The sequence below is a fragment of the Vombatus ursinus genome, unplaced genomic scaffold (genome assembly GCF_900497805.2).
Source record: "Vombatus ursinus unplaced genomic scaffold, bare-nosed wombat genome assembly UNPS02010193.1, whole genome shotgun sequence".
Classification (NCBI taxonomy): Eukaryota; Metazoa; Chordata; class Mammalia; order Diprotodontia; family Vombatidae; genus Vombatus; species Vombatus ursinus.
This window is the reverse complement of record NW_020949971.1, coordinates 3974630-4000378: the sequence shown is the minus strand read 5'-3', so window position 1 is coordinate 4000378 and position 25749 is coordinate 3974630. Positions and strand designations below refer to the sequence as shown.

The following is a 25749-nucleotide window of genomic DNA, read 5'->3' as shown; positions in this document are numbered from 1 at the left end:
GACAGGCATCTGTCCGGCAGCCGGTGTCCCCTCAATTCTGGTCACCGAGGCTCCTTGCTTAGACACCGCTGCCAGTGGGAATCCAGCAGGCAGGCACGTGGCCAACACTGAAAACCATCTGTCACCAAAAAGCCGGCTTCTACATTAGCGGATGATGAGCATCTCCTCGTCAGCTCGCCCACAGAGGAAAGACAACGCTGTCTTAGCAAAAGCCGAGGGAGGAGCAGAGAAACCCAGACCCAAAGCCCTCGAGGAGAGACGAGGGCGAGGCTCGACACGGGTATTTAAAGGGGGCTCACACACTTGAATTCTCCTCCAGTCTGACGCTCATCAGGCAGTCTACTGAGAGCTCAAGTTCTTTACTTCACCCGCTCTTCCAAAAGGCCCTGGGAGGTGGCCTCTACAGGAAGAGTGGTCTCCATTCCATAGAGAAGTGATTTGTGTTACCATGGAGACAATCCATGACCCACAACTGTAATTCCAAGTATAGCCAGGCCAAAACACACAGCCAGTGAACTTTAAATGTATGGAGATTTATGGCCTTGAACTCGAGGAAAGAGGAATTCTGGGGTGAAGAGGAAAACAAAAGTATTGAGGCACTCTCGTGGTCTACTTATAAACACCTACAGAGTCAACTAAAAATGGGCTGGAACAGTGATTTTGTACCATTGGAGATCTGGTTCTAGTTGGTTCTCCTCTCCCCCGACCGCCCGACCCCGAGATTCTAGCCTTCGTGTCCCCCGCAGATGGATGTTATCATTCCTTTTGGCTCGGCGTAGCCCGCTTAGCATGGCATGAGTAATGGGTCCACGGCCACACACGGCCTGGCCAGGAGGGCGTCCTCCCGCTCCCGTGATTCTGCTCCATTGTTACGTACGGGGGAGTTGTACTCATGGTTCTCGGCCTCTGGATGAGACTGGTCTCCTTGGGCCCCAGGGCTGATCTCCGGGCTCCCTGTCTAACCTCTCCACACCGCCGTGCCAATCTTATTCACTCTTCCCCCATCATCCACCTCACAGCTTCAGCTGCACGCTGCACGGGGCTCCTCCAACCGGACACCCCAGCCCTGCCTCAAACCACATGGCCCACAACAAGCTCATCATTTTCCCCACTGAGCTGGCCTCCTCCCACCTTCCTCACTGATGCCAATGGCACCAACATTCTCCAAGTACCTTGGCTTAAGGGGGGAGGAGAGAAGAAAGGAGTGCTGCGGGATCTGATGCCCCCCTCCCTCAATCAGCTGTCACAGCACAACTTCAGGCTCCGTCATCTCTGAGCTGGATGACTATAACAGTCCAAGTGGCAGCCCTGGCTCTCATCTCTCCTAGATACGGTCCCTCCTCTCTGCTGACGCCTCACCTAAACCTTCCAGATCTAGACGGAAGCAGCATGAAGAAAAGCGTGCCCAACGCTCTCTGGGCCAGCGACAGGCTCACACTGCCTCCAAGACCCTCAGACCTTTCCTATGACTCCACCTCCCCCAGCTTTCTCACCTGATCCCGCCCCCACACAGTTAGCCCAGCCGCTGGCACCTGCTGCAAGCCCTCACCACCGCATACCTGCACTATTTATCGCAAGAGTCTGCTGGCTGGTCTCCCCACCTCAAGCCTCTACCCACTTCAGTCCATCCATCACTCAGCGATCCCCCAAAGGCACAGGCCTGACTGTGTCAGTCTTTACTCAGTAAACTCTAGCAGCTCCCTGTTACCTCCAGGAGCAAATATAAGATCCTCTCTTGGGCCTTTAAAGCCCTTCCTATCTCTCTAGTCTTCTTCTACCTTACTCCCTTCCATATACTCTGCAGCCCAGGGCTACTGGCCTCCATGCTGAAAGGAACGCTCCATCTCCCAACTCCTGACGTCTCCACAGCCACCTCTCGGGCCTGGAATGCTCTGCTTCTTCATTCCCCCTCTGCTGGCTTCCCTCAGGTCTCAGGTCAAATCCCCACCTTCTGCAGGAAGCCTTCTCCTGTCCTCCTTGACCTCAGTGCCTTCCCTCTGCGGCCACCTCCAATTTAACTTGTCTCTATCTCGTTCCAGAGCAGTTGTTTGCAGCCCGGCTCCCCCATTAGACTGTCAGCTTCGTGAGGACAGGGGCTGTCATCATCCCACTGCAGCACATCTCTCCAAAGTTACCAGTAATCTCTTAACGGCCAAATCAGATGAAGGTCTCACTAATCAAACATGTAGAGAACTGAGCCAAATTTATGTATTCCCCAGCTGATAAATGGAATAAAGGACACAAACAGGCATTTTTCAGAGAAAGAAATCCAAGCTGTTAATGGTCTTATGAAAAAGTGGTCTAAATCACTAACAATGAGAGAAATACAAAGAACACAGGGAGCCGCTAGAGGGCGCTATAGTGCACAGAGCGCTGGGCCTGGAATTAGGAAGACCTAAGTGCAAATCTGGCCTCAGACACTGACTAACTGGGTGACCCTGGCCAAGTCACTTCCCCCATTTGTCTCAGTTCGTCATTTGTAAAGTCAGCTGGAGAAGGAAATGGCAGACCACTCCAGTGTCTTTGCCAAGAAAACCCCCAAGGGGGTCATGGAGAATCCGGCCCGACTGAAAAACAACTCAACTTTCTCAGTTCTTTGGATCATGACACCACACTCCAACTCCCCATTGCCTCCAGTCTCACACTCTGCTGAAGGAAGAGCCTACCCCAGATGCCACAGCGAATGCTACCAGAGCGTTGGCACAGGACCCCAGAGGGCAGGGGCCCAGGCCCAATCTAACAGAGCTTTCCCCAGTCTACACAGCCAGTCAAATTCCACTTCGTGGTCCCTCAGTCCTTACGTTTCAGAGTTGCTGTGCAATGAGGCCAAAACACGGGCCGAGGGCCCTGAGGAACAAGGCTTGGAGGCCTTTCCTCCCAGGGATGATGCTGTCTTTGGTGGTCCCTGCCCTGCAGCCAGCCCTCTACCCCCTGGGGCACTTGACTGGGATGGCTGATGGAGCCTCAGTTACTCCAAGGGTCCTGGTCCCAACAGGGGACCATAAGGAGATGGCCTGAAGAGAGTGGACTGCTGGCCATGAAATTGCATCCTTCCATTCACCAAGTGCCCAGACCAGAGGGACGGCGTAAACAAGGTGGCCCCTTCCTCAAAGGACACGTGAGTGAAGCGTGTCCTGTTTTCTGGTTTGCCAGGCAGTCCTCTATCTTGTGGACTCTACCAAGCACAGTTGTCATCGGCACCAGGAAGGCCCAGCCCAAAGCTTTCTCCTATTTCCTAAGTACACTGACCTCGTTACCAACCATAGAATTGGGGGCTTACAGCTCTCTCTTGCACAATTTATATCTGCCATAGGAAAACCCTCATTCTTTCTTAAAAAAAAAGGGGGGGGGGGAATCCATTGTACAGCACAAACCCCCACGTAGTAAAAACTGCTAAAGACTACATATCTTATTAGGGTTATCATTCCCAGAAGAAACGTTAATAGTGCTTTTATAAGAACACATTTTCTGCAAGTTTTCCTGGTTTAAATATATACAAATCCCATTAAAAATGCAAATTATGAAATCTGAAGAAATTAACAGTTTTTTAAACTTTTCAAAAAATGCATTCAGACACACACCCACCCACACCCACACCCACACCCACACACACACACACAGCAGTCAGTCATGAAGAAGGGCACCAGCCCACAGCACTAGGACTCCAACTGTCTGAAACTCTGGAGCAATAAGATAATTTTTCCCTTCCCCCCGCCCCCCCACCTCCCATTCCCCAAGACAAGCTCTTTGTCGGCTTGACTTTGAACGTAAGAAGGAGACAGCAGCAGGATCAGCACTTGGCTCGGGACAGCTCCTATCAGCCTGGCCTCTCCAAGGCTGCCCCAACCATGAAAACTGGTGCTGCCAGCCATGGGAACGAGACTCAGGCCAAGCACAGAAGCTCAGCTCATCAAAGGCTCTGGAAAGAATTTCAAATAGGACTGAAAAAAGAAGATAGAAGTTCTGGTGAAGAATAAATTAAGCAGAAAATTCACGGATCACAAGAATTCGCTGGTCCTACATTCAAGTTATTCAAGGTCAAGGCTATAATTAAATTAAGCTCTATAAATACAGAATATATTTATAAATGTCTAAGTAAGCATTACTAAAATTAAATCAAGCTCTAAAAATTACAATAAAAGCACTGAATGCAGAGAGGCCCAACGAATCCTGAGCTTTTCTCAGAAAAATCTAAAAATGTCATGCGTCTAACTTTCATTGTGAACCTGCTATCGCCTGCCTGCCACTTGTGAGCATGCAGGCTGAAGCTTGAGAGCAATCTCTGCTCTCCTTGACTGAGACACTGCTAAACTCTTATTTGGCCCTGAAATCTCAGACCACAGAATTCAGAGGTGGAAGGGACTTTCGACGTCACCTCCTCCCAAATGCCCAGATGACCTCGAGGGAAGCAAAGAACAAAGTGGCAGGGGGTACTGCAGAAGTTGGACAGGGAGCAAGCAGCAGAGCCAGCATTTGAACTCAGGTCCTGTTTCTCCAAACCCCAGGCTCTCTCCTTCCACAGCAGACTTCCTCCTCTAGTGCTCTTTAATCATCATAACCCCTCAGCAGACACCGGGTCACAGAAACCCCCCAGGGAAGGACAAGCCACGCCCCTAGCGCACCCACCCAGACCACTGCCATCCCCTCTACCCCCGTGGAGAAGATGCTAGGCCACAGAAACCCACATCGGAGAGCTCTCCCTCCAGATTTCGAGCTTGGCTAGTTCATGTCTCCTTTCTCCAGCCAAGACAAGTTACACACTTTGTTCCACAGCTAACCTTCTCGATGGAGACACAAAAAAACCTCCCCCCTCCCCCCCAACCCTTTAAAACAAGCCCTCTTCAAGGAAGCTGGCCCTCTGTCAGAGGAACCCTGTTCTATGGATACAAATCTTGTTGTGAGACTATTCACAATAAAACATGTTAGGTCAAGTGTTCAACTAATTCTGATTTCAGACACTCAGCCTTTAGGTCCTCACAAACTCAGTACAGCCCCAAACCTCCATGTCGGCTCCACAGACAATGGCTTATACTCTCCGCTCAGGGAAGGAGAAGATTTTTGCCTTTTTTTTTTTTTTAAAGCCTACTCAGTCAAATCTCTGAAGAGCTCAAGAAGGAATTAAACTATTACAACTGGTAAAAATGCTAAAAGGTGGCACCAAACGGATTCCCTTTCACCCTATGAAACAAAAGGAAGAGATATACGGCTTCCCCACCATGCCTGTCTTCTTTAGCGGGAAGATGTTGGTCGCAGGACCACTCTCGGGCATGTGTCACGTTCTCCAGCACCTCTCCCCACCCACATCCTGCACCCATCCCCTGCGGTCCAGTAAGTATACTGGTGACAACCTAAACAAAGCTAAAACAGACATTTCCTGGGTACCCTGCTGCGGAATGATAATGTCCAGATGACTTATTAGCAGAAAACCAATGGAATTTTAAAAAAATGAACCTTAGTTTTAGTAATTTCCTCGGACATAGGTCTTCACTGGCATGAAGGAGGAGTGTTCGGGCTGATTCATCAACGGCTTTATCCAGCCAGGCTCTACCCTATAAAACCAAAAAAACCTTCAGTCAGACAATGAGCATGTATTTCGTGACTATTACATGCAAGGTTTAGACGATAAGCACTTATTATGTGCCTGCTGTATGCAAGCCCTGTACTAAGTGCTAGGCCTTTAAGGAGCTCACATCCTAGTAAGAGGTCCATTTAACACACTCTGTGTGTGAGCATGGAAACATAACAGAAAGGCCAGCTTCTACACTCTTACCTCCTTCGTAAGGACGCACAATTTGGCAAACTTCTTGCACCCCGCCTTTTCTTCCAAAAAACCCTCTAAAATGAGCTGTCGAGCCAAAGCCTTCCACCAGCTCTCCAAATGGTCCTTGCCACCACCAAAGAGACAATGCTGGCGGAATTTATCAGGAAGACGTTGAGAATTCTGAAATTAGGAGGAAAAGCCATCATCTACAAATTTTTCCTTGCTGATAGTAGACAGAGTACTCATTTTGTCAAGGAGACAACAAAAGCAGGCTAAAATTCTCTTGGGGTGGGTGCCCTGAGTGGCTGGTGGCTTTGGCAGATGGCAGATTCCATCACCTGGAGCACACCCCAACACTACCGTACCTCACCTCCAGACCACTTTTCTGATATGTAAAGAAAAGAGGATCCGAAGCCACCATCTGGTCAAGGCGAAGAAGTCTAAAGTCCACTCCCACATTTCATTCTATTTTTCTTACAGTTAAACTGACCAAGGCCAAGCAGCGGTTGAGGCTTACACAGAAGCCAGCTTAGAGCACTAATTGTAAAAAGAACAACGAAAGAGGGTTCTAAGCTATCCCAGGACAAGGACGGGACAATGACCAAGGAAGCAGAATGACCAAACTCCTATTTTTCTTCTGTCTTCCCTGCCAAGGAGAACAGACTTTGGACCCCAAAGTACAGAACAAAAAGGTCTGAAAGAGGAAAACCTCACAGGAAGCAAAGAGACCACACAAGGGCATCTGCATGAGCTCAAGTCATCTGCCCTAGACTGCCCAGCCACAACCGCTAAGCCCCTTGTGGTCAATGACCTTGAAAAGCCGCATGTTGTCCCCAAGACTCCACCATCCGCTGCCCTGCCCGGCAGGCAGCCACCTGCAGCTTGCCCTCCCTCGGCCCCGCCCTCCAATGCCCCCCGCAATGTCCTCCACGGCCCCTGCCACCTCTCGCCTGGACTACTGATGAATGACTGCTCTCTGTCCTTTCATCGCGGCTCTTCCTTCTCTAACCTATCCTCTCCCAGTGGGCAAATAAATTCTCCTAAGACACAGACACAGACACAGACACAGACACAGGTCATTCTCCTGCTCAGGAAGGTCCAGCTACTCCCCAGTGCCTCTGCTTCAGAACACACGCTCCTTCACCCAGTATTTAAAAGCCTGCATGGTCTGACTCCGTCCCCCCCTCCCCAAGCCCAGTACCCCCCTTCATCGGCCAACCTGCCTCACTGGTCTTCCCTCACCATCCGCAAGAGGCCATCCCATATCCACACCTTTTACCCAGAGGAGGGGCCCTGTGCCCATGCCCCTGCCGCCCCCATGCTTACGCTACCGTCTCACCTCTGCCTCTTAACATCTTCCTTTGGGTTTCAGCTCAAGCTCCTACCCACCAGCCTTTGCTGATGCCAGCGCTTGGGCGGGCTCGCTCAGTGGCCATATCCCTTGGGGACGAGGCCGCTCGGATTCTAGCGTGTCCTCTCTGTAGGAGATCCTCCTACCAGTCTCACCTTGCCCCACTGCGTGAATCTCTCAGTACACGCCCAGGCAGACTGCTGAGGAAGTCGCGCTTCCTGGAAAGCACCGCTTCGCCTCTATTTCTGCAGCTCTCTGCCGTGGTGCACAGACACCCTGGTCACCAGCATCATAAGCATCAAACAGGGGAAAAAGCAGCGTGGAGTCCCAGCCCAGACGCTAACTAGCTGTGTGGCCATTCACATGTTCCTAAACCTCTCTGGCCAAGTCTGATCATCTGTCAAGTGAGGCTAATAATGTATCTCAGACTCTCCCGTTACCTACTGACTTACACAGCTACGGCTACCCTCTCGCGTCGGCACGAGAACCACTGAAACCTAATTGAGGGCCCCCACCAGGGGCAAGCTAGGTGGCACAGCGGATAGAGCATTGACCTCAGAGTCAGGAGGAGGACTTGAATTCAAATCCAGACACTTATAGCTATGTGACCCTGGCAAGTCACTTAATCCTTCTTACCTCAGTTTCCTCATCTGCAAAATAAGCTGGAGAAGGAAATGGCAAACCACTGCAATATCTTTGCCAAGAAATCCCCAAATGGGGTCACAAAGAATCGGCCATGATTAATCAACTAAGCAACTATCACCAGCCCCAGGCTTTCCTAAGTCATATTCAACAAAAGGCTACCACTTGACCATCTCACAGCTTACTGAAAGAGGTCAAGAGCAGAAGACGCCTCTATGCTAACTATCTGGCGACTAGGAAAAAGCCTGTGATTCTCTGGCAGAAAACTCTCCTGAAAGTAGAAGTCAAAATACATTCCTCCTGACCATCATCTTGGGAATCAGTTCACTCTGCGCAGCTCCACAGGTCTTTCTACATCCTGGGTCTGCCAGGATGCCTGTGCCAGGATGTCTGTAGGCGAGCCTCCCACAATCTGGGCCACCCACCAACTTGCTCAATAGGCCAACTAAGCATTTACCCCCATCCTTGATAAGAAGACTGAACCAAGCAGGTCCAAGAACTGAGGCCGGCAGCAATCCACCCCAACTGGGGCTCATGAACTTTGTTTTGTTTGTTAAACAGCATTTTAACACGGATGACTGGCTTCCTTTATAAGCCTATGCATTTAGATTTATTATGCACTTAAAAACATGATTTGGAGATTTCACCAGACAATGGCGAAAGGGCCCCAAGACACACAGGTGAAGAACTGAGCTACCAAAAAGCTTCCTACAACTGGCTGGGGTCAGATTTGATCCCATTTAATTGTACTAATAGAGAGTTCATAGGCAAGCCAAAAAAAAACCAGATAATCCTGAAAGAATGTCAGAAAGAAAAGGAATTCATTCAGTTGGCAATTATTTAAATCCTAGGGAAAAAGGCCAACATAAAACATCTTTGTGTAAGCTAAGGAGGGGCAACGTACCCTACTGGAATCACAGTGGACACCTGGTATCTTCACTATGCTACAAACAAACAGAAAAGGCTTGATGCTTAGCCCGTGCTCCCCCATTAATAATCCACAAAGACAGATGTGGTCTTGTCTATCAAAACAATACATGTATACGCTCAGATTTATCCTCATTAGGGAGACAATTTAGTGAATTCCCAAAGAGTTAAAAGTTACGATTCAAAAAACAAGCCCCCGCTATTATGACAGTCCTTTCTACGCAAGCTCGCCTTGGGTCTTGGCAGGCGGTGGGTGCTGGCATGACATCTGCCTTGGTTAGGAAGTGGCTTTTTTTTAAAAAGTTCTAAATCTTTGTCTAGCAAGGGTGGTATACAATTTCACGAAGGATAACTTTTTAAACTGAAGACTCCCAAAAGGGCTTGTCTGACTCCACGTCAAACAACAGGTGAAATCTGACCTCTCGTGGGAGCCCCTCGAGCTCCATCTGGGAGCTCACTTATGTTCATCAAGGACCTGAGCAGACTACAGCAAATTAAAACCAAGATAATTTAACATGTCATACCTCCGACTGGGCTACGGGCCACATGGGCCATTTAATAGCATTTTTCAAAGACATTCAAAGTCTTCCCCTCACATCTTAGTGGTATTTGGGGGGGGGGGGGGGGGGAATGAGTTTCACATAAATCAGGTAAAATAAAAACTGGAAAGCTACAAATCTGCGCCACTGCCACCCTGCCCATGCCCCACATGGTTCCCTGGACCACCACCCAAACAGAGCTGGGCTGGCCGGCCAGCTCCCACTACTGTGGGCTCTAAGCAGAGCAAACTCGGAAGTCAAGGCAGCCACAAACGAACGGAAACTCTCGTCCAAATGTTTAAGAAGGTGATGCATCCAAAGCAAGTGCTTCTGAGTATACTTGAAAAAAAACAATGGATTTCCCATATATGCTGCCTTGCGCTACCTCCTCCAGGGTTCCCTTTCCTACTTTCTGTGGGAAGGGAAGGAGAAGGGAATAGACATGCATTAAGCTCCGACGGTGTGCCAGGCACTGGGCATCTCACATGAACCTCACAAAAACCTGCGAGGAGGGAGTGTGATGCTGAGGAAAATGAGGCCCAGAGCAGTGAAGTGTCTTGCCCAGGGTCAGACAGCTAGATCTGAACCCAGGGCTTCCTGCCTCCAGGCCGAGCAGTTTACCCATCGCACCAGCAATGATCTAGTTAAGAAGTGCTACACACTGTTTACTTAGTAGAAACGAAGACCTCTCCTTGAAGTCTGGCCCCTTCAGGGGACAGGCGGTCGAGCCAGCAGCCCCGGCTGAGCGAGGAGTAGCGTGCCAGGAGAACAAACAGCCTCGGACTCGCCAACCAGTGCAAAACCATGCATGATGGACAGTCAGGAGGACCTGAGTTCAAGTTCAACCTCAGACAACTGACAATAACTAGCTGTGTAACCCTGGGCAAGTCACTTAATCCCGACTGCCTCACCGAAAAAGCCAAAAAAAAAAAAAAAAAACCCAAACAAACCATGGAATCAGATCTTTGCTAAGAAGCGCCTGGCACACAGTAGGCCCTTGCTTACAGATTACCGACTGGCTGACGAGAGCCCGTTAAGCAGGACTTTTCAGCAGAATGCACCCAGCAGTTCTCCATCTAACAGCACAGACTGTACCCTGTCCCTGGATATCCTGAAGGTGAACTCTTCTTAATGGTCCCAACAAGACCAGGCCTGGGGATTCCTCCATCAGCCACGGCTCAAGGTGGCTGGCTCTGGGTGGAGCCAGCCGCAGGAGCGCGTGTGCCAGGGACCGGTAGGGACCTGGACAGAAAGACTGGCACTCACCGAGCCTCGAAGAAATAAAACGGGGACCCCAATTCCAAACTTCTCTCCTAAGTCACGCACGGCAGACAGCAGCTTGTAAGCCTGTGGTCCCAGGTCCTGCAGGTGCTCCTCGGAGTCAACGCTGGACTGAGGGTCCTTCATTCTGAAGACACAGACACTGTGGGTGAGTTCACACCTCCGGCAGGGCCGCCAAGAGCAAACGAGATTCAGGCAGAGTCAGGGAGGACAAGAGAACTGCAACAGGTGGCAGGGAACGTGGCGGCACACGGCATGGGCAAGCGGAGGACCACGGCGGTGAGGATGAGGATGCTAAGTGGGAGGCCTGCAGAGCCCCTGCACACAACCCCCATCCCCTTTTTGGATGATAAAACTAAGGCTGTGGAACGGCGGGTGACTGGCCTGGGCTGAGGGGCACCGGAAGGCAGGTCAAGCAGCTGGAGAACATTATCTCATCTGATCCTCACAAGATTCAGCGAAATAGGGGCTGAGAGCCTTCCCATTTTACAGAGAAGGAAACTGAGGCTAAGGTCACACACAACCTCACAAGGTTATGAGTCGGGATCTGAACTTGGGCCAGCTTCTGCATCCCCACGAGCTTGCCTGCAGCACCACCCCATGGCCTCCCAGGAGACACGACCACTCCTGATGCACCCCCAATCCCCCTAACTCCCGCCTGGCACCAGCGAGGCTTTCATGAGAGGGCCAAGAGTTCAAGTCGCCTCATTCAGAGAAAAGTGCCCAAGCTGAGCCAGGCTTCTACGGCAGCTGCGGCGTCCTGGAGTGCCATCAACAGAGACTGCTCTCACTCCTACAACTCTACCCACAGCATTTGAACTCATGCATAAATAGGCTGCCAGGAGAAAACATGCCTGCCTGGCAGGGATGGGAGCGATGGGCGGGCGAGGAGCTCTGTGGGGCCTCCCTGGTTTTGATGAACTGCTACCTCCCCCCTCCCTTTGGTACAAGGGGCAGCTCTCTCGGGAGCAAAACGGGTGTGTTTGTAAATGAAGATGAAAACCAAAGAAAGTTAAAACTATAAAGCAAACACCCCTTTCCAACAATTCCCATTCCTGTGGGTGGGGGTCCTTGCTCAAGGCAGGTCACCCTCTGCTCGGCCTCCAGCTCCTTTCCCTTCCAGATAGGCGGCAATGTGAGCCCTAGCACTGCCTCCCACCCCAGAAGGCTGAGGCTGGTAAGTGGAGACCAAGCACTGCTCTCCACCTCCTCAGTGTCACTGGGAAGTCAGCTCCTCCCTTTAGGTCAGTTTTCTCATCTGTTAAATAGAAGGATCCAGTGCCCTGTGTTCTTAGGTCCCTTCCTGTATGCTGCTAAGACAGCACAAAGAACAGCCACTGTCACATTATGCAACATAAGGTTGCCTGGAAAAGTCCATGGGAGATTCTGAATTGCACCGAAGGCCACCGGAGTCTGATGGCCAACTTTCTGAGAGACGGAAGGGCAGGCAGAAGCAAGGCCACGCAGGCCAGCTCTACAAGCACCACGCTGCCTCTGTGACGGGCTTTTTTAAAGCAGGCCGTTTCAGGTTCCAGTCACCCTCCTCTCGATCTGCGATGTACATGAAAACATTCTCTCACAGCTGGTGTTTGTGAAGACTCGAATGTTTTCTCCAAAGTGAAAGAGCTTAGGAAGGAGAATCTGGGTTTTCAAATCACAAGCATTGATACACCACCCTAAAGTTTGCAAAGCATATTCTGTCACTGCATCTGTGTTTTCTAGTGCTACGTTTGCTTAGTTTGAGCTTGAGGAGGTTAGATATTTCTTAAGGAAATGAAAATTAACACTTTGCTAAAGAAATCCGGCCTGGCAAACAGCAATCCCAACGGCTCCTTTCTTACTGGGTGAGTGCTCACCTGGCCTGACAGTTGTCACAGCACTGCTCTGTTCCCATGATGCCCAAGGAGGCCTTTCGGAGCTGTCTGTCTTCAAAATGAGACAAGATGATTCTACCCAAGAGGAAATGGAAAATTCAATGAATGACCCAAACTGACATGTCGAATTCCTGACTAAAAATGAGGAGAAATCATGGCTGATTGACTCACAGGGGATGTCATTACTGGGCTCTGATTCACTCAGAAACCACAAACTCTGATACAGACACAGAACCCCAACCACAATCCCACTGATTCAGGGCGGCGGTGAGGCTCTCCCCACCTCCGCGTGCATTCAGGGTTAGGGTCAGCGTTACCCTACCCACTTACTTCCGCCGGCATTTGCTGGACTGAAGATACTTCTCTAATTTTCTCATCATCTTCAGTTTGTACCGCCGAAAGTCAGCATTCTGGATGTCACTAACGAGGCGCCTGTAGGTTAGAAATAAAGGGTGAGGACAAAAGAATGAAACGTGAACGTCACTTTCCAGTGACTGGCATATTCTATTTGGAGGAAAAAGACAGTTCCTTTCAAAGTGCCCACCAAACAATAATCACCACATCTGGCTGGCAAACTATATCGAGTTATGAAGTACAGCCTTCGTTCTATTTTTATCATTAATTATGCCATCACCTGAAATGGGTTTCCTTCTTTGGGGGGGGGGAGGGCAGGGAGGAGGCAATTGGGGTTAAGTGACTTGCCCAAGATCACACAGCCATTAAATAGCTGGGGCTATATCTGAACTCAAGTCCTCCTGACTCCAGGGCCAGTGCTCCACCCACTGCACCACCAAGCTGCCCCACGGGCTTCCTTTTGTAAGCCATCTCTGCTCCTTCAGGAAAAATCCACCCCCCCCACCACACACACACCCCACTCTTTACCTGTTGATGGTGATGTCCGCAGAGGCCCAGAGCACATGGCAAGCACTGGGCAGGCCGTCGCGGCCAGCCCTGCCCATCTCCTGGTAGTAAGACTCCATTCCCTTGGGAGCACCATAGTGGATGACTTTACGGATGTCAGCTTTGTTAATCCCCATGCCAAAGGCGACTGTTGCTATGACACACTGAGAACAAGAGTAGCATGGCAGTTAGTTTAATGCTGTTAATGTTACACGGCAGGCTTCCGGGTTAACGTGTTCGTGAGCAGAGCCAGAAGGGTTGATATTAAACCCAAAAGCAGCCACGTAAACTCCCTGCCTCGTGTCTAGGTGAGTTTCCATCCAACAGATGGCTCAAAGCCCAAACTGGAGGCTCTCTCCCTGGCCCTCAGCCCGCGTCAGGTGGGCAGGTAGAAGACTCCCCGTGAACACAGATGAGCACCGCCCGCACGCCACCTATTCACTGGCCTGAATCAAACATGGCTCTAGAGATGAATCTATGCCCATCAGGAGCTAGAATTAAGCTCATTAAGAGGCAGTATGACCTGAGTTGTCCCTAGGACAGCCCTACTAGGCAATGACATGAGGTAGGAGAAGGAGGAGGAAAAAAAACTATCCAAGGGAAAAGATGAATGAACAAGGTGGGCCAAAAATATGCACCTGAGATGGGGAGAGGATCTAGAAAAAGTGCCAGGAGCCACATGTGACTTCTCTGGGCAAAGGCCCATGAGGACTCACACTACACTTACTGCAGGCTGCAGTAGTGTTAGACAATTGCGGGATAAACACTAGAGAGCGCCACCAGAGGATGGACAAATGGCTTTTATGTGAATTTTCTCTTTTCTTTTTCTTAAACCAAATGCATTTTACATTAACATCTAAGTGCTGAGTCCTCAGGGTGCTGTCTTCAGAAAAGGATGCAATTTACTTCAAACACATGTGGCCAGCATCTCCTACCCCAGGACCCTGGGGCCTTTCCCCTCATCAGAAGGGGAGCTCCCAGAGAGCAGAGATTGTCTGCCTTTCCTCTTTGGCACCCAAGTTCTGGGACTTGGCACGTCGCGTTCAATGAAGGCTTTTTAATTCACCCTCGGGCACTGTTATAGCTCTCACTTCAATAAACATAACCATAAGCAAACTGATCACTGTCCTGATCACTGTCAGATTTCCGCTGCAGGTAACAAACACGCACACAAAATGCAGAAATGCAAACAGCAGCAAGAACAGAAGATATTATTTTAAACAAAGTAGAGCTACAGATCAAAGGTGGATAAAAACAACTGAGTCGAGTTACGTTAATAAAAGATGAGTTAATATAATCTTTCTAAAACTAGACTTTGAGCACCTCCGGCTCCTCTCTGGCTCTGTTAGAGCAATAGAAGCTAAATGACAAAGAAAACTCTGAGAGGCAAGCTCCAGAGGAGGCAACAGGAGGGTGAATATCCCTTGACAAAGAGCCAAAGTCATGATGGCCCAACAGCACTTCACTCAGAGCTCAGCAAGCCCCAGAGGAGCAGGCAGCCCGCCAGCTCCACGGACAGGGGAAGAGAATCCTCTGCCCAAACAAGGAGGGACCCCAGCACTCAACAGTGTTCCCCTGTCCCCAGGAGCCAATTCTGCTTTCATCCATTTCTAAGACCCAGAAGGGCTTCACCAAGAGATCCAGGGAAGGCTGGATACCTGCTGTCCAAGGGCCTGCCTCACCAACCTCAGCCCCTAGGGTTCCTCTCCAGGGGGGCTGGCCTGGAGGAATTCTTCCACCACAGCAGCTCCCCAAATCCTTCTTTATTTCAGAGGGGTTTCAATCTGCAATGGAGGAAGAGTAACTCTCCTGTTGAAGTGACAAGTCCTTCAAGCAAGAAACCACCAGCAAGTCCAGCACCTAAGTCCTGGAGGAGAACAACGGAAGCCCCGAGCCCCCACACGGAAGGGAGCCATCATGGAGGCAGGAATTATCTGCAGACCCATCCAGGAGAGAAATGAACTGCGTGTTGGGCCCAAATACCAGAACCTCAGCGACACTCAACCCCATCCCACGACATCCTGGAGTGCCAAGAGCCAGCAAACACCCCAAACCTTCTCAACTAAGGAAGAAACTGAGGGCCAGAGACACCGAACCTTCCGCCCAAGGTCACTCAGTGTGTGGCCGCCACCTATCCTGGAGCCCGTGAGGGGCAAGCTGGGCCAAGAGGTACGAACACGTCATCAAAGCAGGCTTCAGTGAAATCGGGGTGCAGAACCTGGCACCCAGAGAAAGAAGGACACAGTGCGTACAACCACGGAAATACACAGAGTGGGCGGAAGACGGGGAGGCGGCTCCTCGGCCGGTGCTGCCATGGATCACGCGACGACAGCCAGTCCAAGAGGCTCCTGTCTCTGCTTCTTCCATGCGTTACCCAGACTTGCTGAGACCTTGCCTGTCAGAGGCAGGACCTCCAGCTGAAACTAGAGTCAGGTTTTCAAGACACTTCCTGCTGAAGCTCAGAGAGGACATAATACAGTCACTCAGGTGCTGACAGGGAGGTTGGGGGCTCCTCTCCAGCCACTCCAAACCCCTTCTGAAGAGGAGATGTGAGCAAGAGCCGGACCTCGAGGCCAGGGGCTGCACGGAAAGAAAGGCAAGGCTGACCACCCTGACCACCCCCGGTTAGGAGGCCACACCCTCTCTAGGAGGGACGGCAGTGGCGGTCTGGAAGGTTATACCAGGCAGCTGGCAAGAAGATGGCCACTGGCAAAGAACTGGAAACAGAGGGGATGCCAAGGGAATCTGATCCCACGTGGGTGGAGTCCCACGGCACTACATAACAAATGACAAGACGGCGGATTTCAGGAAAAGCCGGAGAGACCTAAGTCTTGAACTGATGCAGAGTGAAGTGAGCAGAGCCAAGAGAACATCACAGACAGTGACAGCAACACTGCGCAATGGCCACTGTGATGGACTGAGCTCTTCTCAGTCATGCGATGCTCCAAGCCAATGCATGATGGAAAACGCTGTCCACACCCAGAGAAAGAACTGACGAAGCCTGGATGCAGATCAAACCATACTATTTCACTCTCTGTGGTTGTTTTTTCCCTTTTTTCTTTCTTCTCATACATGTGTGATATGGAAATAGGTTTTACATGACCGCACACATGTAACTTATCAAATTGCTTACCGTCTCCGGGAAGGAAAAAGTTTAGAACTCAAAATTTTATAAAAAAAGAATGATAAATTGTCTTTACATGTAATTGGAAAAAATAAAATGCTACTTAAAAGAAAAAAAAGAAGATGGCTCCTGAAATTCTGGGTGCCAGGAGGCACTTGCCAATGAGACTGGGGGGCCCAGGGCAGGAGGTCTAGGAGTGAAGAAAGGGTTAACACGGATCAAAGACCAACCACACCCCGAATTCAGAATTTAAGACCAAGAAACTTCTGTTCGGCTAAGTCCCAACCCAGAGGCTCAAGGCCAGAACCTGAAACTGAGAGAGGAGACGAAGCACAAAGATAGAATCAAGATTCTTTAAAAAATCTAAGTCAAGAGCAAGAGGAAAAGGTCACACTCGGCAAGGCACGAGCTAAAGGTCAGGCTGGACCAGCCCGAGTGAGCCGATGCTCTTCCTGCCTCTCCCTGAGAGAAGAGCCAGCCAAGGGCAGAGGCAGAGCCACGGAGTGAGAGCCCCCACAGACCCCACAGCTACGGAGACAAAAGGCTCCTTTAAACCGCCCAACGCCAAGAGGAGGCACAGGCGCTCCCTGCGGATGGGTGCCCCCACCACAGCCTGAGAGCAGCTGCCTTAGGGGCTACCCTGCTTCCTGCGCCCTGGGTAGACGGCTGGGCCAGTCCACTGGGGCCAGGGGGGGCCTGGGTCCCAACACTTTCTATAGTTTTGTTTTGTTTTTTTCAGTAAAAGGATGAGTTGAGCAAAGAACTAGGAAGGAAACCCTAAAAGCCAAGCCAACACACTCTAAAGCCCTGGCCCAAGAGCTCCTTCTCAGAATGGTTTAGCCCTGTGTCAGGCTTGGGACAGACAGAGGCGTGTAAGATAAGAGCCAACGTGGCGGGCTGAACTCAACAGGATACAAGGGGCCAGCACAGAGGGCAAGCCTCCTCGTACGAGGGTCCTTGCCTCTCCTCCGCTCCAGACAGAAAGGCAGCAGCGATGAGTAGACTGACCAGAGACCATGGGCCAGTCCAAGAATGGGCCGAACCAATTCCCAGGCTTCTCACCAAGCACTACTTCCTAGCTAAACCACATTGGAATTAGTAAAAAGCCTCACTCAAACACTGGAGATGATCGGAAAGGACGAGGTCAGCTGGAGCTCGAGTGACCAGAGGAGCTGCGTGTTACGTGCTTCCCCAGGAACAGGGTCCGGCCCACGCACCTGGATTTCATCATGCATGAATCGGTGCTGGATCTCTCGCCTCGACTTAATCGCCATGCCCGCGTGGTACGTCCCACAGGCCAAGTTCAGTTTCCGCAGCTCTGCAGTCACTTGTTCAGAGATCTTTCTAGTAGGGCAATAAATGATAGTGGGGCCTTCAAATTCCCGGGATGATCTGAAATAAAGGGAGAAAAAAATACAGGAATGGGGACGGACAGACACACAGAGACAGACAGACAGACAGACACACACACACACACACACACACACACACACAACCCCCCAGAAGACATTTGGATTAAAATTTAAAAAGAAGCCACAGAAGATACAGTGAAGTCACTCCTTGGCAACGGAAACCAAAGAACTTCCATTCACACCAACAATAACTATCACTTTAGCCAGGGAAATGAAATGATAGTCTTCGTTCTTGCTCAACCGCGAACCAAAGCTAACCCAAGTCACAGAAGTGCCACTCTGGGTTTTCCCACTCGCTGCCAGCAGGGAAGGTCCAAAGAGCAGGCAGCCAGAGAGCAGGAGAGCCCGGAGGACAAACACACGGGAGGAAGGCCCAAGCCCCAGGCCTGTGGCTCGCCGCTGCATGATCCAGGACCGCTCACTCCTTTCTGACCTCCAAAATGCAATGTAGACTCTTCTCCAACATCCCTCTGGCCCTAACTCTGGGCTCCACCAAGAACATTTGCAGAATGAATTAGTCAGTGGGTCGCTGGCCTCCGAGCGTTGTTCCATGGCAAGCTCAGACCCTGTTTCCTTAGTGGAGAAGAACTCCCAGCCCACGGCCGACTCAAGTCCAGCTCAATCGTTAATGACCCTTTCCCCAAAGCTTCCTAAGAAGCCAGAGGAGCAGAAGGCCCCCCCGAGTATCAGAAATCAGGCAATTCAGAGGACTCTGGCCACCAGGGCAAGTCAGGAATTTGCTGTCTTTGTTGTTACTTGTGCTTCATTCCCAAGAGGAGGTGTTGCCATGGTTTGCAAGGGAACTGGATTTAAGCGAGGCAGGGCAGTGGAAAGTCACCAGCCTCGCTTTCTCCTCTGGAGCCATCTGGGTCCAGTGGCCAGATAGCGATCAGGATGACTGGAGAGTGCCCTGGATGCAGTGGGAGAGCTTGGCCTTTTTAAGCTAAGGTTAGGTAAGAAATGAGGCAGAGAATGGCCTCTTTTACCTAGTCCAAAAAAAAAAATTAATCTGGGAAGAGAAGACCCTCGGGGTTTCTGGCCAAAACAGAAACAACTGCTATCTACATTTACTCTGAGCCAAACAGGGTTCAAACAATGACCAAATAAATGGGTCTTGGCCTGGGACCTACCATTGGCCAATCATGGAGAGCCAGAGTGATTTGGGTTTAAGATATTGTCTTTAAGAAAGAAATTTGTAATACAGAATCTAAAACACAGGGTAGCAAAGTGAGTAACTGGCTGCCACCACAGCCAGCGTGGCACGGAGACCCCAGAGGCAGAGGAGGCCATCCTGGCTCGGACAAGGGGACCAAGCAAACACTGGCCGTAGCATTTTACTTTGCCACCATGGCAACTACTTAATAGTCCCGCTAGGCTATGACCCCAACACAGAAAGAACCAGAAATGAGGTGACTACATGAGAACGGACAACTGAACAGAAAGCAAGCTAACACAAAGACAAGAAGAGTCTATGAAAAGACAGGCACACTGACACGTTGTTGGTAGAATTGCGAGCGTCCAGCTATTCTGCAAAGGGATTTGGAATGATGCTACAAAAATGAGTCAAATGTTCCCAGACTTTGACATAAACTCCATAGGGGTCAATGATAGGAAGCCCCCATATCCACCAACATCTTTGTAGCAGCATTTTTTGTGGTTGGAAAGGACTGGAAACACAGCAGATGACCCCTGACCCCTGACTGTATAATGGAATAACAGTGCCTTCTGAGAAACAAGAAATGCCGAGGCAGATGGAGAAGTGAAAACACTTATGGGAATCGATGTAAAAGGAAGTCAGAAGAATCACACAGAGGACATCAACGCCCACCACCAGAGTGCAAGCTGACGCCTGAGTGAGCGTCGTGGCCGGGAAGGAAGAAGCAGAAGAGCCGGGAGACAGCCCCTCTCGTCAGGGCCTGACTGGCATGTGGCTCCACAGCACCCCAAGGACCCGCTGGCGAGTGGCTTCCTGCCCCACCCCCCTTGCCAGGGACAGGCTGCGGAGGGGTTGGGCAGGACCAATTAATAAGGTACAAGAGCCCGTCTCCCAGCACGCCTGCGGAACCCAACAAGCCAACAGCTACTCACTCTGTCTTCTTCACAAGAAACCTGTCCAGATCCTGAAGGATATTGCCCGTCTTCCGCCCAACATCCAGGTAGAGGTTGGGCCGGTCAAAGCTGGTGCAGGTGACCTGAGGGTTCTGCAGGTTGAGGCAGTGCACAATGTCTGCTCGGATGGAGGAGCTCGCTGTCGCCGTCAGCGCCAGCACAGGCACCTGAGGGGGACACAGATGGGACCCAGATACATCCATCTGCCCCCTACTGACGAGCTCAGGGAGGAGGCCAGAGGGAGGAAGGTGGAGCGGGGGTGGGGGGCCCCCAACAAAGAAAGTGAAAAAGAGAAAAGAGGCGGGGAGAAGCCAGGACAGAGCCATGGGCTCCACCCACAGGTACGCTCTGAATGATGAACCATCAGACAGTCAGGAGGAAAAGGAGACAGGAGTGAGTGTCACGCCAACCCAGAGAGTAGAGGTCGGGGGTCAGTAATGTCAAATGCAGCAAAGAAGTCAAGAAGAATGAGGTCATTAGATCTGACACTCAAGAGATCATTAATGCTACTTTGCAACTCAAGACTCATTCCCTATTTGCCTTTCATGGGAACTGAGTCCCAGTGCTGCCCCGGCCCCAGCTGACGGCAGCCCTTGTGATTAAGTTAAAATCCACAGTATGCCTGCCTGTTCAACCACCATCTAGCTCAACGGCCAAACTCCCCAGTGACCAAAGACAACAATTCCTGAGAAAGTATTAAGGGCGAGAGAAAAGTTAATCCACACCCCAGCCCAGGCCCACCCTTCCTGTTCTCGGGCAGGAATGACCCTTTCCATTCGCCAGGCTGAGAGTGGCTCACCGTCGGCAAGGCATTCTTCAAGGCACCCAAGCTTCGGAATGAATTTCTGAAGTCATGCCCCCACTCCGACACACAGTGGGCCTCGTCCACAGCGATCAAGGTGATCCCTAGGGAGAGGAAGAAACTCACCAATAAAGGAACCTCAACAAGCAGCAGGCCAGCCCTCAACACTCACTCAGCAGGATTGGTGTCTCAGTGACCGAATGCTACAGTTAGAATAAAGAGACAGTTCAAGCCTGAGCCATTTCAGATAAAGCCAAATCACTACTGCAGAGGAGAGGAAAACAAAAGGAGACACTTCCTCCAGGACGCAGATTTCATCCCTTCATGCTCTGCACACGCCATGCTGGCCTTAAATTCCCTCGATGGAGATGCTGCCGCCATTTGGACGGGCTGTTGCGGGGCAGGTGTCCCTACCAGGCCCCACCACGTGGCCCAAGAGCGCCCTCCTCCAGAGGCAGCCGACGGGTCCGAGAAACGAACGAGCAGCATCCCTGGTGGGGCACGCGGCCGGGTGCCAGAGCCCAGCTGGGGAGCGCCCGCAAAGCAGGTGGGGAGGAGCGCTGCTGCGCAGTCCCCCAACATGGACTCCAGCGCCTCAGGAGGCTCAACCTGAACACATTTCTACACACTTTTTTTTTTTGCTACTTCCTCTACAACACTTGGGGAAACTTCAATAACTTAAGATACTATTAAAATTGTAAATGAATGAAAAGTCGGAGCAATGCCCATGAACATTCTGAAGGCATTCATTTTCACAGCACTAACACTTCCGAAGTAATTTTCCTGGGCCATACTCTTGTTCAATATTAAGCACTTAGTGAAAGCGTTTTACAAACTTTCAATGCACAAATACCAGGCTCTCTTACTAGTCATGTGCATAAAGCAATCACTTAACAAAAACACAGATGAAATCACAGATCTGGTGAGCGCTGGACTACTGGAGTGAGGAGATAAGTTACACCCAGAAAACCATCAACCACCCAGGAGCCAGCAAATGGGGTAGAAGGAAGCAAGGGTGACCGGGGCCCTGGTACAAACCGGGCAGCCAATCTCCCTCTGGGTCCATTTTCTCGTCTATAAAATGGGAACAATAACAGCCCTTGCCCAATCAGCCTCCAAGCCCACAAGCGCCACATGACCACGTGCCCTGCTGGGCAGACCTCTCTTGGCATCTAGAATTCCTCTGGCAAGTGACCGCAAGATGACAAAGCATGGAGAGATCTGCATCTGGACTGCTCGTGGCCAGAGAGACCCTGGGCTAATTATTCAGCCTCTTGAACCTCAGTTTCCTCATCTGTAAAATGAGTGGGCTGAACTAGCCAACACCTGAGGGTCCTGCCACCTCCTGGTCTAAGGCCTCACGATCACAGAAAAAAATCAACAGAGAAAACTTTCATAAAGTCTGGAGAATATCGCATCTGACTGCCTGCCATCATCAGCGTACTTAAGTATGGAAACTAACAAGAAGGAGGCTTGACCAAGAAGGTTTGTTGGAAACTTGACCCAAAATACCCCAAAAAAGGGGAAAAAAAGAGAAAACCGCAGCCTTCAAAAGAGCATCCAGAGACATCGGCTTTTGAACAACTTTATCCACACAAAGAATCCACTTCTCAGAAACGTGGAGGTCCTGTCGGCCTTTGGTGTTCATTGTGAGGTACACCTGAGAACTATGACCATCTGAACTACCTACGGGCCAGTCCTCACCTCCCCGGCCCCGGAGGCCCCGAGTCCCCCACGCAGGGAGAGGCGGGCCCAGAGCTCACGAGCTGCCAAAGCTCCCCCAGCGCACAGGCCGCCACCTCTGCCACTTACCCAGGTCAGCGTTGAGCCGTGTCAGCAGGTCCAAGCTGGCCAGGCAGAATTCGGGGGTGATGTACACAACCCTGTACTCTCCCCTGTGACAGAAGAGAGGAAGGCAGAGTGAGAAGCTGGCAGGCCGAGCCCCGAAACATTCGCCTATGATCACCGTGCTGGATTCGTTAAGGTACCATGGGGAACCGGACCCCTCACTCTTGATGCTAGTTGTCAAAAAAGCTCACTGAGGATCTGAGAATGCCTGCACCCTCGGGCCACAGCGACAGCTCCTGGTCTGAGGAGCGGCAGACAAAGGAAGCAGAGCTGTGGGGGTGGGCTCGGGGGCCCTTGGGCAGAACAGAAGCTAAGCAGAGAGCGTGCCAAGGTCTGACTGACCGTGCTCAGAAAAGAGAGCCATGCCCTTAGGAGACGCCCCACGGACCACAGATCAGAACCGGTCTGGGTGCTCTGCCTTTCTCAATGGGCATGGGAAGGGGGTGGGGAGGGAGAGAATTTGGAATTGAAACTGAAATTAAACATAGAAAAAGCAAAATAAAGTCCCCCACAAGTTTAGAGTAGTGATGTGGACAGCCACCACAGGAAGCCGGGCAGGTAATACACTTCCCCCGCCCCACGCCCCGGGGACCAAGAATCGAGGAGCCAGGGAGGAACCAGGAGACAGCCGGACATCAGCCACAAGGGAAGAAATCAGGCCTCAGAGATCACAGCCTTTGACTTCTGGGTCCCAGAGCTGCTTCTCTCAACAGCAGCCCATTATAGAGAGGTGACCGAGAGGCAGTCCTGGCCCTGCCCACAACACCACCCAGCCCACGGGCACGGCTGGTCGGGCTCAGGGAGGGCCAGATGAAGAAGCTGGCCCAGGGCTGAGGCCTGGCTCTAAGCGAGGGTCAGAGCCAGGCCTCATTCTGGGCGGGTCTGTGCTCCAGCTGGGTTTCTGCTAGTGCCCTGGAACACGTGCCTACGGACATGTCCGGGTGGCCCCCATCTCAAGAAGGTGGGAAGGGCTGGGGGGATGCAGGTAACTCCCGGGGCAGCATGAGGTAAGAATGGAGGGAGTGACGAGGAATGACAAGCATGGGAAGAGGCTCCCAAGTCGGGAGCAGGAAGAGAACAAGAGGAAGGCAAGGGGGAGCGACAAGTGACCTCCCTCCCCGGACAATGTCAATATGCCTGCCTTCAGGTGAGTACCACACAGCAATCCTTAGGAGGAAGAGGAGGCCTGCGGAGGTAAACCCCCACCCAAGGCACTGTGGCAACTCTCTGCCAGCCTGGCCTGGCAAGCCAAGTGAGGGGCTGGCTGTCTTCCAGGGTACGATCTCCAGACAGACTGAGAGCTCCCAAGAGTGACCCGACCTGTGATCACTCTCCACTTCCAGTGCCTGAGGAAGGCAGGACGACAGCCCCGGAAGGAGCCTGGAGAGTGCACTGCCAAGGGTCACAAAGTCCTGGGCAAAACCCCGAGGGCTCCAGCACACAGGACATGCTTCATCCCTACAAATGCCTGAAGTCAGAGGAGTCAGAGAGGCCAGGCCAGTCGGGGAGGAGCCACAGCCGACTGAAAATGGCAGGGCCCACGGGACGGTGTCTAAACTCAGCCCGTGGCTGAAAATCGAGGAATGAGGCTGTCCTTGGCAGGGAGAGCCTCAGCAACACGGAGCAAGAAGAATAAAAGGCAGTCAGCAAAACAAGCAGGAAACCAAATCCAGAAACGCGGTCCTCCACAGCGAGTGCCTTGTCCATAGCAGACATCCTGCAAAGACCTGCAGCATCCACATACAAATGCACAGAGACTGAGTAATTCAGCAGGTAAGAAAGAGACCCACATGCTAGGAGGGACCAGGGAGCTGGAGGAAGTCTCTGACAACAGACATGCTACTCCAAAGCAGCAAAAGCAAAGAGACTGAGAAACAGCACTAACCCCACAGGGGTATTCCCTGAGAGTAAGGCCAGGTGTCCGCGGCCAGGACCGCTGGCTCACACCGGCCCCACTCCCCACCACCCCTCCCTGCCCAGAGCTGTGCACGCAGTAGGAGCTCCACGGCCACTCCAGTCGCTGCACTAACTACTCTTTCCCATCCTTCTGTTCCCTTTACCCTTCAGGCACCCGTCCCCTTTTGGCTTTGTTTTGTAAGTTAGTGAAAACCTATCTCGATGAGGAACATCACACATTTTCCCCCTCCCCCACCAAGGACTTCTCCAATGGTTCACGAGTGACAGGAAGGCTCTATCACTCGTGACCAGCATCCTCCCCCTCCCCCCGTAATGGCTGGGAGCACAGTTAAGTGGAGCCCACGCTGGACAAGAAGTCTGCAGACGTCCCTTCTTAGGCAGGATTCTGTGAGTGCGATAGAATGAGGCTGGCCTGATGTCTTGAGAGGAAATATCATAAATAACAAAACCTTTAAGAATTCAGAGATATGCTAACATACTAATGAGGAAAACCACACAGAGACACCATGGTCCTTCCCTGAGCAGCTCTTGGTCCACCACAATGCAGTGCCCTGGCACCCCATAGGCTGCCAGGTTTCAACAGCTCAGCCCCAAGCCAAGAAGGCCTCAGGGATGGTCTAGGTTCAGCCAGGGCTCACCATGCCAGCCCCAGCTCCAGAGGGGCTCAGCCTGTGCCTGAAAGCAGGGGGAAGCATAAAGAGCCCGTCCTAAGGGAGGGGAACACGGGGACAGCAGGAGGACCAGAGCACGGCCATCAGTGCAGCCCACCTCCCACAGACGGGACCCTTCAAAGGTTACAGAGATTCTGTTCCCGTCGTACAGGAACACAGAATGCACACCGCCTGAATTTTTCAAACAAAGAAGTTAATAACAGAAAACGGGCTGCTTACGCTTTAACACGACTGATGACATCTTCTGACTGAGCTGATCCGAGGAAACAGGCTTTAACGTTGGACATTCTGAAAGAAGAAAATTCCGAGTTGATGTTCAAGGAGGCTCTCGGGGGGCTCCTTCCTTTGGAGGGGCCCAAGAGAGAAAATGGAACCCATGACGTGTGAACTGCTCATTCACTCTCAATCAGACATTCTCCATGGGTTTTTCCTGGACCAGTCACTGAGAGAGGTCCTGGGCCTACCGAGACAGAGGGAGACAGTCTGTGCCGCCAGACCGGGCACACAACAGGTACAGCGCCTAAGACAGTACAAGGCGTTCTCCAAAGGGACAAAATACTAACCATCGGGAGTAATGGGGAGGGTCAGGGA

At 51.5% G+C, this 25749-nt stretch overlaps 1 protein-coding gene across 1 annotated transcript in view; it reads right to left on the bottom strand.

Annotated features, from left to right (window-relative positions):
• Nucleotides 1–25749, bottom strand: part of WRN (Werner syndrome RecQ like helicase) — an 83030-nt gene that overhangs the window by 17133 nt on the left and 40148 nt on the right. The window contains exons 15-25 of the mRNA XM_027853733.1: nucleotides 25378–25446; nucleotides 22535–22617; nucleotides 20720–20826; nucleotides 19900–20087; nucleotides 17617–17791; nucleotides 13258–13439; nucleotides 12706–12807; nucleotides 12358–12450; nucleotides 10487–10628; nucleotides 5771–5941; nucleotides 5452–5549 (exon numbers count right to left, since the gene is read on the bottom strand). Coding sequence (XP_027709534.1) covers nucleotides 5452–5549; nucleotides 5771–5941; nucleotides 10487–10628; nucleotides 12358–12450; nucleotides 12706–12807; nucleotides 13258–13439; nucleotides 17617–17791; nucleotides 19900–20087; nucleotides 20720–20826; nucleotides 22535–22617; nucleotides 25378–25446 — 1410 coding nt within the window. The remainder of the gene's footprint in view (nucleotides 1–5451; nucleotides 5550–5770; nucleotides 5942–10486; nucleotides 10629–12357; nucleotides 12451–12705; nucleotides 12808–13257; nucleotides 13440–17616; nucleotides 17792–19899; nucleotides 20088–20719; nucleotides 20827–22534; nucleotides 22618–25377; nucleotides 25447–25749) is intronic.